This window comes from Podarcis gaigeae (genome assembly GCF_964106915.1).
Source record: "Podarcis gaigeae genome assembly, chromosome: W".
Taxonomy (NCBI): domain Eukaryota; kingdom Metazoa; phylum Chordata; class Lepidosauria; order Squamata; family Lacertidae; genus Podarcis; species Podarcis gaigeae.
The window spans coordinates 15,121,841-15,144,935 of record NC_139695.1 but is presented as its reverse complement, the minus strand read 5'-3'; the positions used below and the strand labels follow the sequence as shown (position 1 = coordinate 15,144,935).

General features: G+C 43.9%; 1 protein-coding gene across 2 annotated transcripts in view; it reads right to left on the bottom strand.

The window, feature by feature from the left end:
* The window catches only part of LOC310835936 (cullin-4B), a 226,760-nt gene that overhangs the window by 194,712 nt on the left and 8,953 nt on the right, over window positions 1-23,095 (bottom strand). For both annotated transcript variants that reach the window (XM_083720891.1, XM_083720892.1), the window contains 6 exons: window positions 21,105-21,174; window positions 17,440-17,513; window positions 14,586-14,748; window positions 14,400-14,489; window positions 12,630-12,712; window positions 11,677-11,744 (listed from right to left, as the gene is read on the bottom strand). In XM_083720891.1, coding sequence (XP_083577017.1) covers window positions 11,677-11,744; window positions 12,630-12,712; window positions 14,400-14,489; window positions 14,586-14,748; window positions 17,440-17,513; window positions 21,105-21,174 — 548 coding nt within the window. The remainder of the gene's footprint in view (window positions 1-11,676; window positions 11,745-12,629; window positions 12,713-14,399; window positions 14,490-14,585; window positions 14,749-17,439; window positions 17,514-21,104; window positions 21,175-23,095) is intronic.

Here is a 23,095-nt window from a genome sequence, read left to right as displayed (position 1 = left end):
GACAGTTCGTTTGGTAGCATAGCGTCACAGCTGGCTGTCTTACACACTGCCGATCTGACGGCGCAGCATGTATGTGCAGTTCTCCAGAATGAGGATGATCGCAGGAAAGCTGCAGGTCGTGTTCCGGGGGAGTTGACTGTCATGTCACCCAACTAGCGATGCAGGCACTAGATGGCGCCAAAGCTCTGAAGGCAGTGAGGTGTTTCTCATACGGCAGAATGAGGCACATGCAGAGGGATTGAGGCATTGCAGTCAACGCCCAAATGCTAAAGAGGAAACCAGCAAAGGCTCTAAAGGTGCAAAGAGCAAGAGCAAGAGCTCTGGCAAGCCTAAACCTGCGCAACACACTGGTCCAGTCCAACAGCCCAGAACGATTTCGTCACAGATTCTGGAGCAACAAAGCACCTGTGCCGCGATAGACATTTGTTTGTCACATTTACGCCACAGAAGGGAGCTGTGCAGCAGGTGAATGGTCAGTATTGCAAGCAGAAGGAGTTGGATTTGTCTCGCTTCTGAGGACCTTAATTCGTGATATGCTTTTTGTTCCAGGTTTGGCGGACAATTTACTGAGTGTCTCTCAGCTGACAGCGCAAGACTTTACTGTTATCTTCAGTAAACAGAGATGCACCATCAGGAAGAATGGAAAAAACATTTTACATGCTGACTGTGTTAATGGCTTGTTCTTATTGTCTTATGATGATGCTGTTGATGTTGATATGCAAAGTGAAGTGGCATGTTGTGCTATGTCTACTAACAAAATTTTGCATGCAGGTTATGCCCACGACCACCACAGGAGGCTTGGCCACCTGAACTTTCAGGCTATTGCCAAGATGCCTGATCTGTTCCAGAGGATGACCATTAAACCCTGCAAATTTCACATGAAGTGTAAGTCATGTGCAGAACACAAGGTCAAGGTTGCTCCAAGGGTAAGGTATCTGGCAGGGAAGCCAAAGAGCCCTACCAGATTGTGCACACACACCTTGTTGGTCCACTAAAGCCCTCATTAGGCAAGGCAGAATTTTTCATGGTACTGATAGATCAGTTTTCCAGATATATTCATGTTTTCGTGCTCAAGCAGAAGTCAGAAGCATTTCCTAGGTTCCAGGAATTCTGTGCTTGGCTGGAGAACGTCCACAAAAAACAAGTGGGTTGTCTTTTCACTGACAGGGGTGGGGAGTTCTGTTCTCAGCCGTTTGAGGCTTTTCTAGCTGAGAAGGGAATCCAGCATGATGTTACCAATCCCAGAGCACCATGGCAGAATGGTCTCTGTGAAAGGGTAAATCAGACTCTCCTACCAGGCATGCAATCTCTTTTGCATGATGCTAATTTGCCTGATTCTTATTGGGCTGAAGCTTTGAACTGTTTTTCTTATGTGTATAACAGGAGAATTTTTTTCACCAATAGGATGCACTCCCAATGAGAAGCTGTTTGGTAAGAAACCATTTGTCAAGCACCTGGGAATTTTTGGTTCTGACATGTGGGTTCACACTCCTCAGAGCGGCAAGCTCAGCAAACATGGTTTGCATGGTATTTTTGTGGGATACAAAAAAAGGGCATACAGAGTGTTAATGTCCGACACGAAGACAGTAAGATTCACCAGAAGTGTTCAGTACAATGCAAAGTGAGGAGACGATGTGGGAATCTTCCAATGTTATCCTGATGCTAATAACGGTGAGGAATCTGAGGAGGAGGGGGGTTTAGATGCCAGTTCAGTGGGAAGTGGTAGTGCTGTGGACTCGGATGACACAGCGGACTACAAAAGTGCAAAAGCCTCTCTCAACCCATCTGACGAGTCTGACACTGAATTGGAGGAACCACCGTTCACCATAGGCCACCATTCTCCTAAAGAGGAGAAGCCTAGCATGGAAGACTTGCGTATAGTATGCAGATCTGAAAGAGCCACAAAGGGTAAACAACCCAAAAGGTATGCTGAGGAGTTTGCTAAATCAGCCAAAGCAGATACAGCTGTTGTTAGTAACTCAGAGAAGGTTTAGGAACCTTCAAGCTTCCAAGAGGTCCAGAGTTTAACCTCAGAGGATGCTGAGCCATGGTTAAATGCCATGAAGGCTGAACTTGATTCCTTAAGAGAGGAACAAAACATGGGAACTAGTTCCATTGGTACCAGGGATGAAGCTGGTTGATAGCAAATGGTTCTTTAAGTCCAAGACAGACCAGAATGGCACAAAGCCAGATTGGTCACCCGAGGTTTTTCACAGGTACCAGGTCAAGACTATCATGAGACCTACTCACCCACCGTCAAGTATGAGAACATTAGGCTTAGGCTCAAAATTGCTGCAAAGGAGAAACTGGACATTTTGTATCACGATGTGAACACAGCATTTTTGTACGGGGACCTGGGTAAGTCAATTTATATGCTTCCACCTGATGGAGTACAGGTACAGAAGGGATTGGTTTGTGCTCTCAAGAAATCCCTGTATGGTCTCAAACAAAGTGCCCGTTTGTTGGAACTCTAAACTAACAAAGACATTGTTTTCTCCAGGTTTTCACGAAGGCAAAGAAGATCCATGTGCAAAAGAGGAGCAAAACAAACTGTATTGTGTATGTTTTGTTGATATTTTTCTTTTCTTTTGAAAGGATCAGGTCTTATACAATGGTACCCTTGCTCAACTGAAGAAGCATCAAGTTTGTTGCTCAAAACACACAAATCACTCTGGAGCTCAGTCACTCAGCGTCTGCTTCCAAAATAGTTGTTGCCAAGTCTGAGTTCTGCCCCTGCCTCTTCCCACATTTAAAGCACCACTTTCGCTTCCTTTCCTGTTCACGCCTCACATTAATTCTTGAGCGCCTATGCATCATGGGATGGGCTATTTCCAGTGGCCCTCCCTCTGAGTCCGAGCTTAAACTGTCAGTCTGTGTCTTCTCCCCTTCCTTTTCCTTGTTCTCGGAGCTCAGGCTTCTACTGAAACTAGGCTGCTTCTCCCTCGTTCCGCATTCCTGCCTAATTACCTCCTCCTGTCTCTCCACACTCTCCCCCTTTGTCAGCAATGGGACACAGCTGACAGAGGGGATATTTTGGTACACCAATCACAGAAAATTGCTGATGTATTGACCAAACTGAACTTTGTTGATGCTAATCCTGTAGATACACCAATGGTAACAGGTTTTCAGTTAGATGACACCGATGAAGCATTTTTTGATGTTACACTGTACAGATGTGTTCTAGGCAAGCTGAATTTCATTGCCCAGTGTTCAAGACCTGATATTGCAGTCAGCACAAATTTGCTGAGCAGACACGCTAACAATCCTACTGTTCAGGATTGGAAAGCTCTGAAGAGCATAGCATGCTACCTAAAGGGTACTCTGCAGTACAGACTGAGATTTACCAATCAAAAGTCTGGAAATCTTGAGATATTTGCAGAAGCAAGTTTTGGAAGTGACATCACAGATGGTAAAAGCACTTCCAGAGTGTGCTACATGTACAAACAGTGCCTGTTTGGTCGTGCAAGAAGCAGACAACAGGGAGCCTAAGTTCTTGTGAAGCTGAACTCAATGCTCTGTCATATTCACCTTTGGATTGTGAATGGTTGTTGCAACTGTTTGAGGACATGAGGGTTAATGTAAAGTGTCCTATACAGGTTTATCAAGAAAACAGGTAATGTTTGTCTTTGCTCACTTCTGAGGGATGTAAGCAAAGAACCAAGTACTTGCTGTTAAAATTACAGTGTGCAAGAGAGTGTATGCAGAAAGGACTCATTCAGGTGTCCTACATGTCAGGAAAAGAAATTCCTGCAGATCTGTTGTCAAAGGTTGTTAACAAGGAACAACTTCAGATATATGTACAGAAGCTGCGGTTAAGCTAAACACAGCAGCAACTATTACCATGAAAAGGGGTAGGATGTCAGGATTTTCATTCTCTCCTGTGCTGCAGAGTGTCTGTGACTACTAGATCACATGCTCTGTGTGTTGACATTCCATTCTTTGGAAGCATGGGAACGGAAGAAACTGTGTGCCACTTCCGTCTTCTTTGTTTTTTGTTCTGTTCTGTTGTTCTCAGAGAAGAGACACGCCATAATGGCTCTGTTCTTTATTTCTATCCTGTAAATAAATCACTAAACCCAGATGCTACGTATCCTCAGTCTCAGCTTCTGCTAAGCTGCTGCTTGCTTGAACATATGGAGGAGTGAATGCTGTGCTATGCGTTCTGGACCGGTGCCGGGAGAAGGCCGTCTCCCACTGAGAAGCACCAACAATCTATGCATCTTTACTTGAGGAATTTCTTGTCCACTTATTTTCCATTTCTCTAGATTCCGGGAATTAGAGAAGACCAGAATTTATGCCTTCTCATAATTTAAAGAGCATTTGTTAATTTCGCAGTAAGAAACCAAGGAGAGTAAAAGGCAATTCAAACCTATCCTCGTCAGTGATAATAAGGTTGCATCATCCACATACAGTAAAAGTGGAACTGGGTTTTGGTAGATTTGGGGGGCATGTGATTCTATTTTTTTGATGTGCTCTGGAAGATCTGATAAAAATAAATTAAAAAGAAAAGGGGCAAGAATACACCCTTGTTTTAAACCTTTCGTGTTAGGGATATCAGAGGAGAGGTGACCTTTGATATTTTCATTTGACAGATGTTAAACGACTATAAATTCTATCTTAAGATCAACAAATGTTTATCAGTCCCTAACTCTGCAAGCTTCTTTAACAATATCATACAATTAACTGAATCAAAGGCAGCATGGAAATGTACGAATGCTGCACAAATCTTGGATTGATTTTGAAATCCGTATTTTTCAACCAAATGCGTAAGTATGAGACAATGGTCTAAAATGGAGCAGGCTTTGGAAAAACCTATTTATTCTTTCCCTGGTAAGTTTAGATTTTTCATCCAGGTAAGCAGTTTAAGTATAAAGTGCTTAGCATAGATTTCCCCTATCACTGAAAGTAGACTTATCGGTTATATTTATTAATAAGAGTAAATAACTGAGCTAGGGGTTCGGCCCACCAATCTATGAAAGTCTTAAATAATTCTATTGGTAGACCATCTGGCCCTGGTGACTCGACCAATTTAAAAGTATTAACTATCTCTCGAATTTCCTCCTCTTTCACCCTTGGCCACTCCTCCAGTCTCTCCAGTTTGTTATCATTGGTCTCCTTTCCAATTCAATTCACAGTGCAGGTCACTAAATATGGATATGAAATACTGGGTCCATTTGGATTCTGCAATTGGTGGAACAACTAAATGGTTGCCAGCTTTCAGGCTTCCATACACTAACAACCAAAACTCTGTTGTTTTTGTTTTGGATGGAGTCAAGAAATTGGGACCATTTTGGGGAGGCATATTTTTGTTTCTTTTCAGCCAAAATATTATGATATTTTCCTTTTTCATCAAGGTAGACAGGTTCTACTTTAGTATGGTTATCTCTGAAAATTTGGCGCAATTTTCTTTTAAGTTGAAAACATTCGTCGTTGAACCAGGAACTAGTTCTGTATTTAAATGCCCTGACATTTGGTGGAGTGTTGAGCTCTTCAAACGTTTTGAAAATTTCAGTATATACTTTCAGAATACGAGAATTTATATTCTTTAAATTAGAGAGTACCTGATTTCTAAAATCAACTGTAAGTTTTTGCCCCACTACTACTCATTTCCTGAGACCATTTTAGTTGGATCATTTGCTCATGTTGGCAAAATTTTGTGTTATTCCAATTATTTGTTTCAAACCTAAATTTAAATTTATAGACATCAACAGTGGTTGGTGATCACTTTCAGTATGCATCCCAATTTTGAAATCCACTATCAGATTTACAATATTGTAAGGGACCAACATTTAATCAATGACACTACATCCTCAAGGGGAAAACTATGAGAATTCCACTTATCTATCCCCATCTGTTGAGCCATTCACAATTTGTAAATTAAAATTGTTACACAGCTCGAGCAAACATATACCTTCCCTGTTTATAACCTTGTCTCTAGGGAGTCTTCCTATTTTCATTGAATATGCAATATCATCGGTGGTATTCCAATTTAAAGTAGTAAATAATTGTTCATTATCAATTCCCACCCTAGCATTGAAATCGGCTGCTACTATTGAGGTGTTTACTGTAGGTTTTATCAGTAATATTTTCTATGTAAGAGTTTAATTGTGACCAATTTTCAGCAGAGATAATGTTTGGTGGTGTAGGGGGGGTATAGACATTTACAAGCAACAAGATATCATTTTTAGTAGTTAAAAGTAGAACTTGTGCAAGTGATGAGAATTTTTTTAACTGTTTTGACTTCAAACCCTAGATGGTCTTTAATCAGACAGCAAAAACCTGCTTTGGGCCAGCTCTTAGAATTAGGTTTCAATGCAGGAATCATATAAGAGGTAAAACCATTAATTTTGATATCTCTAGTAGGCCAGGTTTCTGGTAAAATAATTATATCAAAACCTTCGATGAAATTCATTAAATCTGGGTCTCCACCTTTGCTTCCCCACCCAGCAATGCTCCAGGACAGCAGGTGTAAAGTCTGATTTTGAGTTTGTGACTGGTTGGAAAGATTTAGTCAATCAAGTTCAGTTATTTGATTCAGAGAAATATTTTGTTCTGTGTAAATAGTTTTAACTGTGAAAATGCACTCCTGGCCACTGCGGAAACCTGGGCACCCAGGCTCAGGGTTGAGTCCAGGAGCACACCCAAACTGTTACCCCATCCAACACAGGCTGAATCCCTATGCCCTGTTCTGCATTTTTCCTGTCCAAGAGCACCTCTGTCTTGTCAGGATTAAGTTTCAATTTGTTTACCCTCATCCATTGGGATTTGTTTACCCTCCCTCATTGGGATTTAAAATGGAGATGAAGTATGTACTTGAACTGGAGGGGGCTGAGTTTGCTAACGATGCTCAAAGGGTGGCCTTCCTAATTAGCCATTTATCGGGCCCGGCCAAAGATTGGGTCAGGTCACTGATAGCAGCAAATAATGAAGCACTGCGGAATTTGGCAAAGTTCTGGGAGGCAATGGACATCATGTTTTCACATGAAAGCCAAGTAGATATGACTCAGCAGGAGCTCCTGGCTTTGAAACAAGGGAACTTGACTGTGCGTAGTTACTGGTCGCAGTTTGCCATGCTTGTTCACAAATTGGGATGGGAGTTGAATTCAGAGCCGGTGCAGGCTATGTTCAAAGCTGGGCTGAACTCTGAAGTGAAAGATGAGCTTGCCAGGGGGCCCCGTCCCAAAGATATGGACACGCTAGCGAAGGCTGCCATATCGTTGGGTTTGAGGCAGGAAGCCCGGCTATAGGAGAGAAAGCAGAGCAGAGGCCGGCGTTTCCATGGTGACCACATTCTTGAGATGCCGGCAGCGGCCACTGCAGGAAATTGACTCAGCCCACACACGGGAAAGTTCAAAGGCCCAACGGCCGAGCAGTAAAGAGGGAAAGGACTGGCAGACAGCCAAGAAATGTTTTTTTTATGCCAGAAGCCAGGACACTTTGCCAGAGTGTGTCCGGAGCATCGTAATTGGCAGGGAATGGTGGGGGCTACTCCACAGGGAGAAGAGGAGGTACCCCAGGTTCAGGGAAACGAGAGGGCCTGGCTGGTGGTGAACCGGGGCAACAGCCAGGCGGCAGCAGCTGTAAAAGGCCCCAGCCAGGACACCCCAAACCAAGCATAGTGTTGGGGGTGGTGCTGGAACTCCCGAACGGCCATGCGATGGAGGTCCATGCATTAGTGGACTCAGTAGCGAGTGCCAATTTCTTCAGCAGGGAGTTTGCTGCGCAGCACCAATTGCATCTACAGCCTTTGGATTTTCCGCTGCAAGTGACCACTATTGATGGAAGGGAACTATTGGGAGGGGAAGTGACCCATCAGACCCCTTCCATGAGGATGCGGATTTCCACGCACTCCGAGACCATCACTTTCCACGTAGCCTTGTTGGTGGGCCCACCCATTATTCTGGGCATGAGCTGGTTGGCCTTGCACGATCCGGTGGTTTCCTGGCATCAGTGGTCCCTGACGTTTGGGTCAGCGCACTGCATGGAGAACTGCCTGGGCATAGAGAGACCTCGACTGTTAGAGGCCAAGATGGCGGCAACGTGCAAAGGAGGCAAGGGCGGAATCCCTCCTCAATACCGGGACTTACAGGAAGTGTTCAGCAAGAGGGAGGCTGACACGTTACCTCCGTACCAGCCATACGATTGCCAGATCAATCTGATCCCGGGGGCCAAACTGCCGGTGGGGAAGCTGTATTCCATGTCGGAGCAAGAGATGCAGGACTTGAAGGACTTTATCGACAAAAACTTAAAAGGGGGATTCATCAGGGAATCTAAGGCGGCAGGTGGGAGCCCGGTGTTCTTTGTGGACAAGAAGTCAACGAGCGAGAAGAGACTTGTAGTTGACTTTCACATTTTGAACTCCCTGACGGAACCCGTGGCCTTCCCCATGCCGAGAATCGACAACGTTTTGGCAAGACAAGAGTGCGGAAAGGAAAATTTTTCACTAAGCTGGACCTCCGGGGGGCGTACAACCTCATCAGAGTGCGAGAGGGCAACGAGTGGAAGACCACCATGTTCACCCCGTTGGGGGCGTTCGAATATCTAGTTATGCCTTTCAGCTTGCAGTGTGGGAGCCCGTGCTTTCAGGCTTTCATGTACCACATGCTGGGGCCGTTGCTGTATCTTAATTGTGTTTGTTTCCTGGATGATGTACTGGTGTTCTCTGACAACGAAGAGCAGCACGTAAAGGACGTGCGTCAAGTCCTGAGCAAGCTAAAGGAGAATCGTCTGTGGGTGAAGCTGGAGAAGTGCCAGTTCCACGCGACGGAGGTCGAGTTCCTAGGCTACCGGTTGTCTGATAAGGGCCTGGCCATGGAGCCAGAGAAAGTGAAGGCTGTGCTTGAATGGGAGAGCCCTAAGACCAGGAAGGATGTTCAGCAATTCCTGGGCTTCAGCAACTTCTACAAGAAATTCATCAAAAACTTTGCGAAGTTGACGGCGCCCATAACAGACTGTCTTAGTGGTAAGAAATAGTTTATGTGGACGGAAGCGGCGCAAGAGGGTTTTGAGAGACTTAAGAAGGTTTTTGCGTCCGAGGAGCAACTACTGCACGTCAACCCCGATCGACCGCTACGGGTGGTAACGGATGTGTCAGATCGGGCCATCGGGGCTGTTCTGCTGCAGCAAGATGAAAAGGGGGAGTGGTGGCCGTGTGCCTTTTTCTCCCGTAAGCTGAAGAAGTCGGAGCTAAACTACACTATCTACAACAAAGAATTGCTTGCGATTGTGGCTGCGTTCAAACAATGGAGACATTTCCTGATTGGTGCTAAGCACCAGATTCAGGTGTGCACGGATCACAAGAACCTGGAGTACTGGCATACGGCACGGGTGCTGTGTCAGAGGCAGATACGCTGGGCGGAGTTTTTTGCCAATTTCAACTTTAAGATTCAGTACGTGCCAGGGGAGCAGAACGCGAGGGCGGATGCGCTTTCTCGAAAACCAGAGTATCTGGCGGAGGAGGGACCTCCGGTTGCGAGATTAATGTTCCCCAAGAACAAGTGGACTTGGGAGGGCATTGGTGAAGGACGATGAACTGATGCAACTAATCAGAGATGATGCTTTTGCAAGGCGAAAGATGGACGAGCTAAGGGAAAAGGGGGGAGCTGAGGGGGGTTTTGAAGTGAAAGGGGGGCTTCTGTACTATCGGGGGGCATTGTATATTCCATGGGAGACCCTGAGAGCCAGAGTCCTCAAGCAACTTCACGACAGCTCCACGGCAGGACATTTTGGGCAACATAAAACCATGCTGTTCGTTACCAGGGAGTTTTGGTGGCCCAAGGTGAGGGAGGATGTAAGGGAATATGTAAGGGGGTATGACACCTGCCAGAGGGCCAAAGGGGAGAGGGCGGCTCCGTTTTACAACAGTATTTGCGGTGTTATGTCAGTCAGAGGCAAAACGACTGGGTGGACAAACTAGCTCTGGCGGAGTTTGCTTACAATAACATGGAGAACGTATCCACAGGGATGACTCCGTTCTTCGCCAATCACGGGTGTCACCCCAGGGCCTTTCCGGGGAGGGGAGAGGAGTCGTGGAGTGTGCCTGCCGCAGAACAGTTTTCGGAGGAAATGGAGGCAATTCACCAACAGCTCCAGTTGAACTTGGAGAGGGCCAAGGAAGTTTACAAGAGGGAGGCAGACAAGCATCGGAGACCAGGGGAGGCCATCTGGGTTGGGGACAAGGTATGGTTGTCCACGCAAGGGTTGCCCTGGAAAGGGGGGTGCAAGAAACTCAAACCCAGGAGGGTGGGGCCCTTTGAGGTGATCCAGCAGATCTATCCAGTGGCATTTAAATTAAGGTTGCCTGAGAGCATGAGAATCCATCCCGTATTTCACAGGTCACGGCTGTTGCCCTACAGGGAAGGGGGCATGAGGCAAGGTAGAGGGGGAGGGGAGCTTCCACTGCCCGAAGTTGAGGAGAGAGAGCAGCGCAACAAGGTAACTGACATACTGGACTCTCGTTGGAACGGGGAGGAACTAGAGTATCTTGTGGCTTGGGAAGGCGCCTCCAGTTCAGAAAACACCTGGGTCCCGGCAGATTGCATCACCGATGAGTATCTGGTGGAGGAGTTTCATGATTTATTTCCCGACAAACCCAAACCCCAGGGTAGGTTTTTTCAACAGGTGTTCGGGCCGACGGATGATGAAGAGGACTTCGAGGGATTCCCACCATCAGACGATGAGGAGGGGAACCTGGAAGAAGACTACCGAAACGGACGGAGAACTGCGGGTTTGTGGGAGGGTTGGAGGGAGGTTTTTGAAGATGAGGGAGGAACGGGAACGGTCAACTCTCCTGAGGAGGAGGAGGAGGGGCCTTTGGGGAGGGGGTGGATGTCAGGGAATTGGAGGCAGAGGAGGAGAGGGGGGAGAGAATGGGCACTTACAGAGATCCTGTGCCTTTAATTAGCAGTTGCTCTTCTTCGGATGAGGAAGGAGACAAAGGGTTGTCGGGAGAGAATGAATTTGAGGGGGAGGGCCATTTCCGGGACCCAGCCACTCTCGGAGCAGAGGTAGAAGGGGGGCTGGGCTTAGGAGGTGGATCTGCCGGGGGAAGAAGCGGAAAGAGCCATTTGAGGCAACTGACTGATCGTGATGGTGTCGTTCTTTGAACTCTTGTAAATACTTTGAAGCTGCCAATAAATCTCTGTATATATGGCTGGATTCTGGGATTCTTATCTCAGCTAGCATTCACACCACATTCTCTAACAACTGGTTAGATGCTGTCTACATTAACAGCCATTCAGGAAAAGCAGCTTTCACTCTCTTTGAAAAGCATATTGTCTTTTGGAACACAAAGTGATTTATTACACAGTTTAAAAAGGCAGGAAAGTGAAGTATTTGCTGTTTGCAGAATGTAGCAGTTGATCTGATTCACCCCTTGCCCTCCACAGAAAGATGACATCTGTACTGAAACAACCTGCCTCTTAAATGCCATCTAGAGTTGACATGTTATCATACATACACCCTGCACCCATATTTGCTGTTTTTTGTTTTTAACATCATCAAGTTTTCATTCTGAAAAACATCTGAAGCCACTACTGTGGCTTACCTTTATGATCAGGGTAGGCAAAGGGGATTTTAAAAGTGGCAGCTGAATGGGTTAGTTCCATTCAGCATAGGGAACTGAAAACCCTGAAGAAGCAGTAAACAGAAATATTTCTATAAAAAAAGATAGGTTACCTTTCTGTAGAATGGCTGTTAAATGTTCACCTAGCAGCTGCTTTTCTACAGTAGCAATTAGTGGTTTCCTATCGGAAAAAAGTGTTTAGATTTACATTCCTTTTGCTTGCCCTTTAACCACTTTCAACCCAACTTGAACATCAGGTTGCTTCAAACAGCAACATTCCCAACTACTTCTAACAATGTGTTTATGGCTCACGTGATTTTTGTGTGTGTGTAAAAACTGCTTTTGGTCTCTCCTACCTTCTTTAAAAAATGAAGCTTGATCATCTTCTAGATTCTAGAACAAAGGTAGCCAACATGATACCCTCCACATTTTGAGGGGCTACAACTCCCATCATCCTTGACCACTGGCTATGCTGGCTGGGGCTGATGGGAGTTGAGAATCCAACATCCAAAAGGCACCACTTTGGGTATCCTCAATCCACAGCTAGTAGCAGCTGAAGAGACATAACACTACTGGGTGGTGCTTTGCAGGGTACAATACAACCAGGCCCATCCAAGGAATGTACAATTTTACCACTCGGAGCTCCTTTGAGAGGAAGGGCAGGACAGAAATTTAATAAATAAAATTTCCATATAGAAGATAGCAAAAGGAGAGGCAAGAGCAGGGCCTAAGATTTGAGTATGGCAGCCATATGATGAGTTTTGGAACAACTATGGACACAAATAGGTATTTTTAAATAAAGACATGAATATGGAAGCAAGATTTGGTAGCATCCAATTTATTCTCAGAGCTTGTTTAAGTTTTGCATGGTTTGAATTGATGGAGTCAACTCTTCTTCTTTTGGAAACTATACTATTTATGTGAACAAACCCATGTAATGTGGCCTTGTCTGACATTATTCTTTACATATAGGAAATGATCCCACACTGGCAAAAAGCAGTGGTGGAATGAGGAGTCCAACATGAACAGCTTTAACACACCAGGTTGAGGGTGTCTACACACTTACTGAGTGCTTTGATCCAAGTAAGTGATAATCCTGTCTGTTTCTTCCTCCAAGCGTTTGTTGACATGATGGAGGTATTCTGGAACCTGTCAGAGTCAGTAAGTTATGGAGAAAAGCTAAATAAGACAAATCCTTTGGAGGGGATTTATTATATCTGGTCATATTAGTGCTGTAATACTTTGCAGGCATACCTAGTTTTATTGTGCATCATTTTATTGTACTTCACAGATGACGTTCATTATGAGGACGCAGCTGCAGGCAGCCCGGCTGCTTCCAGGGAAAGGAAGCCCTCTGCTGCCACCACCCCTCTTCTGGCCATGGGAGTGGAGCTTAATCCGCTCCACTTCCCAGTGGGGAGGAGTTGCGGTGGACCACATGGCCACCCACTCCCCTCCGGGGACGGGGGACAAAGTCCTGCATCCCCCGGAGGTTCTCAGCCATGTCATTCGCCTGCCAGCCAATCCGCTGGCTGGGGGGCGTGGCCGGGCCCCATTTAACTGAGGCACAAGCCTGAGAGCTTCCTCTTGGCTCACTTCCTCTATCTCCCGCCCTCCCTCCCTCAAATTTGGCCTTGCTATGGACCTTGGTTGGTCGCTGTTGAGGGGCCTGGTAGGAATTTTTCCACATGGCAAATTGGCATGGGCCATTTGGTTTTCGCCTACCTCGTAGCAATCGTCACAACTTTGCAAGGATTGGCAGTTAGGCATTGGTTGATCTTATAATGGGGGAGGGGAGGTGTGGCCAACAACTGCCCCTCCAAGCTTAATGGTATTCCGTTAAAGGAAATTGGGTGTGTGGATCTTGTCCGAAGTCCAGGGCTGGGCTAGGGCCATGCCACGACCCCATCGGGAACCCAGGGGGAGCTTGAGTTGGTTTGCATCGACGGGGCTCCTCCTACCAGTGGTTGACCCTTACTGGACTCCCTGCGTGACAGGCAAGAGTCAGATATAGTCGGGTCAATTCCAATGCCTAAGCCAATATCGCTCACATTCTGTAACCAATAAAAGGTAAATGTAAAGGGACCCGTGACCATTAGGTCCAGTCATGACCGACTCTGGGGTTGCGGCGCTCATCTCACTTTATTGGCTGAGGGAGCCGGCGTACAGCTTCCAGGTCATGTGGCCAGCATGACTAAGCCGCTTCTGGCGAACCAGAGCAGCGCACAGAAACACCATTTACCTTCCCACCGGAGCGGTACCTATTTATCTACTTGCACTGACATGCTTTCGAACTGCTAGGTTGACAGGAGCAGGGACCGAGCAACGGGAGCTCACCCCGTCGCGGGGATTCGAACCGCCAACCTTCCAATCGGAAAGTCCTAGGCTCTGTGGTTTAACCCACAGTGCCACCCGCGTCCCTCTGTAACCAATAAAGTTGTGACCTAAATTTGCCCAATAACATTATCCTAATATCTGAGTCCTAGTGTCTTATTCATCAATGAGGGGGTCGTCTCGGGGTCTCGACATGCAACTAGGGCTGGAGGCGGGATTTTCTCCTCCTGAGCCAAGAGTAGAGGGGCTGGCTTAATAGACTACAGTATAGTGTAAGCATAATTTTATATGCACTGAGAAACAAAAAAATGTGTGACTCACTTTATTGTGCTATTCGCTTTATTGTGGTGGTGTGGAACTGAACCCACAATATATCTGAGTTATGCCTGTATTGTAGTCCCTATCAGCAGGGCAAAACACATCATGGGAGCTCCTGTTCTGCCCTCATAATCAAGAGATTAATATCCTCATGGTGCCCATGAACAGTAAGGTAATAAAATACCTCTCTCTCTTGCATAAGCCTCTGTCCTTCTGCTGCATATAAGCAATTCGTTTCTTCTAAGAATCTGTACTCAAAAGAATCCTGATAAATCTGGGGAAAACAGAAATGAGTCATTTCCTTAGGATGCTCTCATACTTTCCTTTGAAATATTATACAGGTTAAACATGGTGGGGATCCCTGACTCACCTGAAGATCTGAAAGCATGCTGAGGAGGCTGCGAAGCAGGCTCCTGTCAATAGCCTCACCATTTCTCTCTCGCTTAGTCAACAGAAGAATGCCATCAATGGTCTTGTTTTGGACTTTCTGATCGCTAATTATATGTGCCCTAAACAATTCTAGCCCCATATCCCTGAAAATAAAGAAATAATGATAAAGAATCAAAGTTCAACACAGGGAGGCAGCATATTGGATACCTTTGCATCCATTTATTCAGGACTGATCAGGTGTTACTTTCTGAATACTGTGTAAGAAAAAGTAAGTTCCTGGCTCTTTTGTGCACACATGACCTGACCCGATTATCATGCCTTCTCATATTGGGTTCAGCAACTTGTGTCTGACCAGGCGTCAGTCATTAATTATGCAGACTTTTAACTGATCTACACAAATGTCCATAGCAAGCTCTTACTAGAGGGAACAATCTTATTTGCACATTTTCCTGAGAACCCCAAAATGTGTGTAAATCCAGTTAAGGGGCATCTATATATGTATTCATATAAATTGAAATTTGGATAAATACATAAACACTAAGAACTATTCCAAGGTTAAATTGTGAATGGGCTTTAAAAGATTTAAAAAACAGTTGGTTGGGGGAGAAAACAACAGGAGTCCTCCCGGAACTTAATACTAGTAGCAAATTCAAGTTTAATGCAAACAATAGGGTTGGAACACAACTTAGTTTGTTGCTTCCGTGAGTGGTATGATAAACTGAGGTCCAGCCCAATGTGTACCACTTCTAGAGATACTGCACTGGTAAAACAAGGCTCTAAACCAAACTCTAACACAGAGTGTTCCTGTAAAACTAATTGTGGAAAAGATTTTAAATAAATACATAGACAATATGCAGAGTGCTGAGGGCATTACCCAAAGATCTGCATTTTGTTAAGCATACATAATTACAAAGTAAAAAACAACAACAGTCAATTGTTTCAGATTTACAGCATTCTACATTGGCATCACCTGTTTTAAAATCTCAGACTAAACTGCTATTTGTTTTTGTCCATGGCCCTGTTTATACTTCATAAAGGTAAAAGTACCCCTGACCATTAGGTCCAATCGCGGATGACTCTGGGGTTGCGGCGCTCATCTTGTTCTATAGGCTGAGGGAACAGATGTTTGTCCGCAGACAGCTTCCAGGCCATGTGGCCAGCATGACTAAGCTGCTTCTGGCGAATCAGAGCAGCACACGGAAATGCCTTTTACCTTCCCGCCGAAGCGATACCTATTTATCTACTTGCACTTTGACATGCTTTCAAACTGCTAGGTTGGCAGGAGCTGGGACCGAGCAACAGGAGCTCACCCCATCGCAGGGATTCGAACCATAATTAATGGTTGATTGTGAACACCTAAATCTTGATTGTTTTGTTCCTGGCTGGCTGTAAGTGCGCAGAGGAAACAAACCACAATTCCTTTCTTAGCATTATACCTGAACCAGAGATTATGGTTTGTTTTGCTCAAACAAACCATGTTTGAGAAGTCAATAACAAAAGACACAACACTGACTGTGGTTTGTTTCTCTCCACTGCTAGCAGAGAAATATGAAGCAAGTGTAATTGGCTCATTCGTGACAAATGTGTGGTGTGTGGCTTATTCTTATATATGAACATGGTGTCTGAAGACAGAGACAGTTTTGCCAAGCTGGTTCTTGATGGCTCAGTCATTCCCAACATGTAGCACTGCTGCCATTCTTGGTCTCCAATCAATATACACAATGACCTCCTTCACTGCCATGGAGATTCTCTATACTTTCCAGATCTGAGCTTCTTGGTTTAGCTTAACTTTATCTTTAAAGTACCACACCCACATCCTTTATGAAAATCTGGGGGTGAGACAGCAAAGAAAACACATAAACCAGCCATGTTGCAAAGATTCTCTATTCCCTGTCAGTTTGTCATCTATCAGAATGAAAGGGAATAATTTAAGAAGAGCCTGCTGAATCAGGCCCATAACCCATCTAGCCCAGCATCCTGTTCCCACAGTGGCCAACCAGATGCCTGCGGGAATCCCGCAAGCAGGATTCAAGCACAAGAGCATTCTCCTCTCCTCTGGTTTCCAGCAACTGGTATTCAGAAGCATTGCTGCCTCCAACTGTGGCGATAGAGCATACCCATTGTGGCTAGTAGCCATTGATAGCCCTCTCCTCCATGAATTTGTCTACTCCTCTTTTAAAGTCATCCAAGTTGGGGGCCATCACTACTTCCTGAGGGAACAAGTTCCATAGTTTAACTAACAACATTCAGCTTCATTGGATGTCTATGAGTTCTAGTGTTACAAGGAAGATAAACTTCTCCCTATCCACTTTCTCCATGTCATGCATAATTTTATAAATTTCTATCATGTCACCTCCTACTTGCTTTTTCTCTAAACTAAGAAGTCCCAAATGCTACAACCTTTATTCATAGGGGAGACACTCCATCCCCTTTAATCATTTTCTGAACTTTTCCCAACTCCATAATATCATTTTTGAGGTGAGGCAACCAGACTTGTACACAGTATTCCAACTGTGGTCGCCCCACAGATTTGTATAAAGGTATTATGATACTGGCAGTTTTATTTTCAATTCCTTTCCTGATGATCCCTAGCATGTAATTTGCCTTTTTCCACAACTGCCGCATAATGAGTAGACATCTACTGATACTTGAGGGGACTCCATTTTTTCCTTCTTTCCATTCAGAGAACTGTTCAATTATTCTTATTTTTTGCTTCCTGCAACTTAACCAATTCCTGATCCCCAAGAGGACCACTCCTCTTATTCCTTGACTGAATACATATTTTAACAGAGCATCTAAAAGTCTAACATCAATACTTCTCTTTTCTTCCTCACCAAATTGATGGCAGCGTTGAATTTTGAAGAACATATGTTCGATCCAGGAACAAAAAGATACTTCTAATCATTATCTACAAGAGAGGAGGGAAAACAAAAATCAAGCCATAAACACATTGACGAGTTTTAAATGCTATGTCTACCATTATGTATCCATCTCAATATCATTCTTGTGCCCCAATCCTAAATATGCTTACTTGGAAGGAAAGGCCACCAATTTTAACGGGACTTGCTTCCAAATAGGCCTGCTTACTGACTGCAACTTTAGAAAGTCAAGTATATGAACTGACCACCTCCTCCCTCTTGCTCTATTCATGTTCTTTAAGATGAATGGTGCACATCGTCTTAATTGCCCCATCAATGTGTATGCTTCCACAACCAGGTCAGGTTAAGAGACAATAGCTGCCCCACTTCCCTTCACCAGGAGAAACTTCATTCCCTCCACATACTGAAATGTGGATAAATTTTAATCTATTTCTTCATATGATATCTTAATGAAATGCTTCTTCAATATGCTTTTATGGCATTGCCTTTTTAAGCTGCTGAGATCCGTCCCAATAAAGGTTCTCTTAATAAGACTGAAATATGCTGCATAACTCCTAGGGGTTCTATGTTCCCTGGCTGTATAACAGAGTCTGTATTCTAAGTCACACAAACTGTCTCTAAGAGTTGCAAAATGAATGCCCAGCCATCAGGTCACAAAAGCAATACAACAAAAAATAAGTCTTAAATACAAATTGCAAGCATCATTACCTGACACTGGTACAAAACAAAAAGTTGTATTTGCCTAAATATCAGTGAGCAGAAAGCTTGTGTGTGTCAGTATTGTAATGTCTCATTCTCACATTGCATAATGTTGTTGGTTGCTTTTAATTACTTAATTGATGTATGAGTATGGGAACTATTTAAATGTTTCCTCCCTCTCTCTGCTCTCTGCTCCTCTGCTGAAAAAGAGGGATGTGAGAGTTGTCTTGCTGTTTTGTTGTTTGCTTTATAAATAAAACCTTTGATGTTACTATTCCAACCACAGTTGCTTCTGCTGCATTCTGCTGTAAAGGACTGGGTTTACTACAGTGATACCTCGGGTTACATATGCTTCAGGTTACATACAGGTTAAACTCAGAAAATTAGAATATTGTGGAAAAGTTCATTTATTTCAGTAATTCAACTTAAAAGGTGAAACTAATATATGAGATAGACTCATGACATGCAAAGCGAGTTACGTCAAGCCTTTATTTGTTATAATTGTGATATTATGGGGTACAGCTGATACAAACCCCAAATAAACAATCTCAGAAAATAAGAATATTGTGAAAAGGTGCAGTAGCTATTCAATCCATAACACCTGCAATGGGTTCAGTAGGAAGCACAATCATGGGGAAGGCTGCTGACCTGACAGTTGTGCAGAAAGCCATCATTGAGACCCTCCATAAGGTGGGAAAGCCTCAAACGGTAATTGCAGAAGAAGTTGGATGTTCCCAAAGTGCTGTATCGAAGCACATTAATGGAAAGTTATGCGGAAGGGGAAAGTGCGGAAGAAAAAGGTGCACAAGCAGCAGGGATGACCACAGCCTGGAGAGGATTGTCAGGAAAAGACCATTCAAATGTGTTGGGGACTTTCACAAGGAGTGGACTGAGGCTGGAGTTAGTGCATCAAGAGCCACCACACACAGAAGGATCCTGGAGATGGGCTTCAAATGTCGTATTCCTCTTGTCAAGCCGCTCCTGAACAAGAAACAACGTCAGAAGCATCTTGCCTGGGCTAAAGAAAAAAAAGAACTGGTCTGTTGCTCACTGGTCCCAAGTCCTCTTTTCTGATGAGAGCAGCTTTTGCATCTCATTTGGAAACTAAGGACCCAGAGTCTGGAGGAAGAATGGGGAGGCACACAATGCCAGATGCTTGAAGTCCAGTGTGAAGTGTTGATTTGGGGAGCCATGCCATCAGCTGGCGTTGGTCCACTGTGCTTCATTAAGTCCAGGGTCAACACAGCCGTCTACCAGGAGATTTTGGAGCACTTCATGCTTCCTTCTGAAGACAAGCTTTATGGGGATGCTGACTTCATTTTCCAGCAGGACTTAGCACCTGCCCACACTGCCAAAAGTACCAAAACCTGGTTCAGTGCCCATGGGATTACTGTGCTTGATTGGCCAGCAAACTCGCCTGACCTGAACCCCATAGAGAATCTATGGGACATTGCCAAGAGAAAGATGAGAGACATGAGACCGAGCAATGCAGAAGAGCTGAAGGCTGCTATTGAAGCATCCTGGTCTTCCATAATACCTCAGCAGTGCCACAGGCTGATCACATCCATGCCATGCCGCATTGAGGCAGTAATTGATGCAAAAGGGGCCCAAACCAAGTACTGAGTACATATGCATGCTTCTACTTCTCAGAGGTCTAATATTGCTCTATTTGCAGTCCTTGTTTTGCTGATTTCATTTAATATTCTAATGTTCTGAGATTGTTAATTTGGGGTTTTCATCAGCTGTACGCCATAACATCACAACTATAACAAATAAAGGCTTGACATATCTCGCTTTGCATGTCATGAGTCTATCTCATATATTAGTTTCACCTTTTAAGTTGAATTACTGAAATAAATGAACTTTTCCACGATATTCTAATTTTCCGAGTTTCACCTGTACGCTTCAGGTTACAGACTCCACTAACCCATGAAATTTAAGGACTATCTTAAGAAATATTGCAAAATTAATGAGTGTTAGAATGGCGTTGGTTTAGAAATTGTGTGGTTTCCAGCCAATTGGATAAGTAATAAGAAATTAAATTGAATTGAATTAAATTAAATTAAATATAATAGAAACTGGAATACAGAGAGGGGAGGTATGGGGAAGTCGGGAAAGTAAGGTATAAGAAAAAAAGGGAATGAAATTATACCTGTTCTTTTTTGTTTCTTTTTTTTTGTCTGTGTTTTATTATTGTTTTATTTTGCTTTTATATAACTATTGAAAAACTTAATAAAATTCTTTTTTTTTTAAAAAAGACTTCACTAACCCAGAAATATTACCTCGGGTTAAGAACTTTGCTTCAGGATGAGAACAGAAATCGTGCAGCGGCGGCACAGCGGCAGCAGGAGGCCCCATTAGCTAAAGTGGTACTTCAGGTTAAGAACAGTTTCAGGTTAAGAACAGACCTCCAGAACGAATTAAGTTCTTAACCCGAGGTACCACTGTATCTGCAAATGGGCATTTAATCCTCAGTGTGTGTGTTTGTGCGTGTCCAATTATCTTGCCCCCCCTGCAGCTATCTCTGACCCTTGGAAAGCTGCTCAGGATAGTCTATGGACCCCTAGAGCCAGTTTTCAGGGAGCTGCAGATGGGGGGGGGGAGCCATCTTTGGATCCAAGCTCACATACCGAATTTTTTGCTCTATAAGACTCACTTTTTCCCTCCTAAAAAGTAAGGGGAAATGTGTGTGCGTCTTATGGAGCGAATGCAGGCTGCACAGCTATCCCAGAAACCAGAACAGCAAGAGGGATTGCTGCTTTCACTGCACAGCGATCCCTCTTGCTGTTCTGGCTTCCGCGATTCAGAATATTTCTTTTTCTTGTTTTCCTCCGCCAAAAACTAGGTGTGTCTTGTGGTCTGGTGCGTCTTATAGAGCGAAAAATACGGTAAATATTATTTGAAAGAAAAATAAGCCTTACCATTTGTCTACAGTGGTCTTGCCAACATTTGTCTATTTTCTTGAGAAAAAGAACACTGTCCAATGAATCCATGAGGAAGAAGTTAAGAATATTTAACACAATAATTGAGACAACACCAACACCTGATTATACTGTTCTTCTGCATCATAGCTAGAAAATTCATTTTGAAACAAAAGAAACTGTCAAACCCTATTTTAAAGCCTTTGTTAGTTTAGGATATGACTATGCAAAAGATGTTCACCTAAAAACAGCTAAAAGCATAGAGACCAGAACAATTACCCCACAATTCAAATCTAAAGGTGTACTATGTTGGTGGCACGTTGCCACTAAAATCAGTAGTAGAGTCATGAAATAAGTTAGCTAATCTTCCAAGGTATTTGTTTATTCAAAACTTTGTAATCCTGCAATATTGTAAGCATGCGCACAGCCTCAGGGTTATGAACATCAAATCCTGCCTCCCTTGCTCCTTATTGTTTCAAAAGTCCTTGTATTAGAGCCCAAACAGACTTTTAAGACCCATCCTACAGTTTAACAGGGGAGATGCTCAGATGGAAAGAGAGAAACAATGATGTGTGCATCTCTCTGGATTTCAGCCATTTTAAAAATGAAGGTCAAAGAGGCTCTTTAGGTACTGAAAAGTCAAGGCTTCCTGGAGCTTTTGGCTGAACACAACCCCAATACTACAAATTCCTATATTTTAAAACTTCAGGGAACATGTCCTTATGAAGCTTGGGGGTATGCAGCTTGGGGGTACTTCCAGATACATTGCTGTCACTGGAGGTTCAGGTGGCCTTGGTGGTACAGACTGCCTTCCATCAGCTGAACCCAGCTGAACCCCTATCTAGACAGGGATAGCATAATTTCTGTTGTCTATGCTCTGGTAACATCTAGGTTAGATTGCTATAACATGTTATATGTGGGGCTGCCTCTGAAGACAGTTAAGAAACTTCAGCTGGTGCAGAATTCAGTGACCAGTTTGCTCACCGGGGCAAGACAGTTTGAGCATATAATGCCAATCCTGGCCCAACCGCCAATCCGTTTCCAGGCCCAATTCAAAGCGCTGGTTTTGACCTATAAGCCTGAAATGGCTCAGGACCACAATACATCAAGGACCGCTTCTCCCCATATGAACCGACTCAGAAAATCTGTGGCCCGTTTTTGAGTGCCTGCTTCTTGTGCTGCCACCCTCCAGGCAATGGGACTTTTCCGTGGTGGTTCCCCATTTGTGGAATGGTCTCCCCATATCTTTAAGTGCCAGGCAAAAACACTGCTTTTCAACAAGGTATTTGGCTGTTCAACAAACTATGGGATCTCAATGTAGTCCAGCAAGGCCAAAATTGTCATTATTATTTTTTTTAATTTCAAACACTCATAACTCAAAAATGGGATGAGATATAAAAATTAACATTTTAGATTTAAACTTAGTTCTGATCGTTATCGTTCAACAAGTGCACAAATTTTTAAGAAAATTGGACATGATGTAAAAAAAAATCATTAAAAAAATGGACCACTTGATATGGAATGACCCTGTTATACATTTTGTGCTTTTATGTTGCAAACTGTCCTGTGATCTTTGGATGAAGGGTGATAGGTAAATTAAATAGATAAATAAAAACAATAATGTTAATAATAATAGAGGTTCGCATAGTACAAGTAACAAACAACAAGAACCCAAACACACACACTGCGTGTATAGAGTGACATGCATGTTTCTCTGAATTGGGACTTATATTGGTAGGAAAATTATTACAAAAACATGCTGTATAGAAGGCTGCAGAGTGGCTTGTTACCAAAAGTAGATCTGTCTCCTGTTGAAACATTAAAACAAACAATTTGAATATTAATCTCTTCAAGCTTCCTTTGTTTAACCCCTATTTCAAGCAACTGTAATGGATAGTAGTGGGTGGCATTGCCAGTATCTCAGATAATAAGGTTAACTAGGGTTGCCATATGTCCGGATTTTCCCAGACACACCCTCTTTTTCAGGCTTA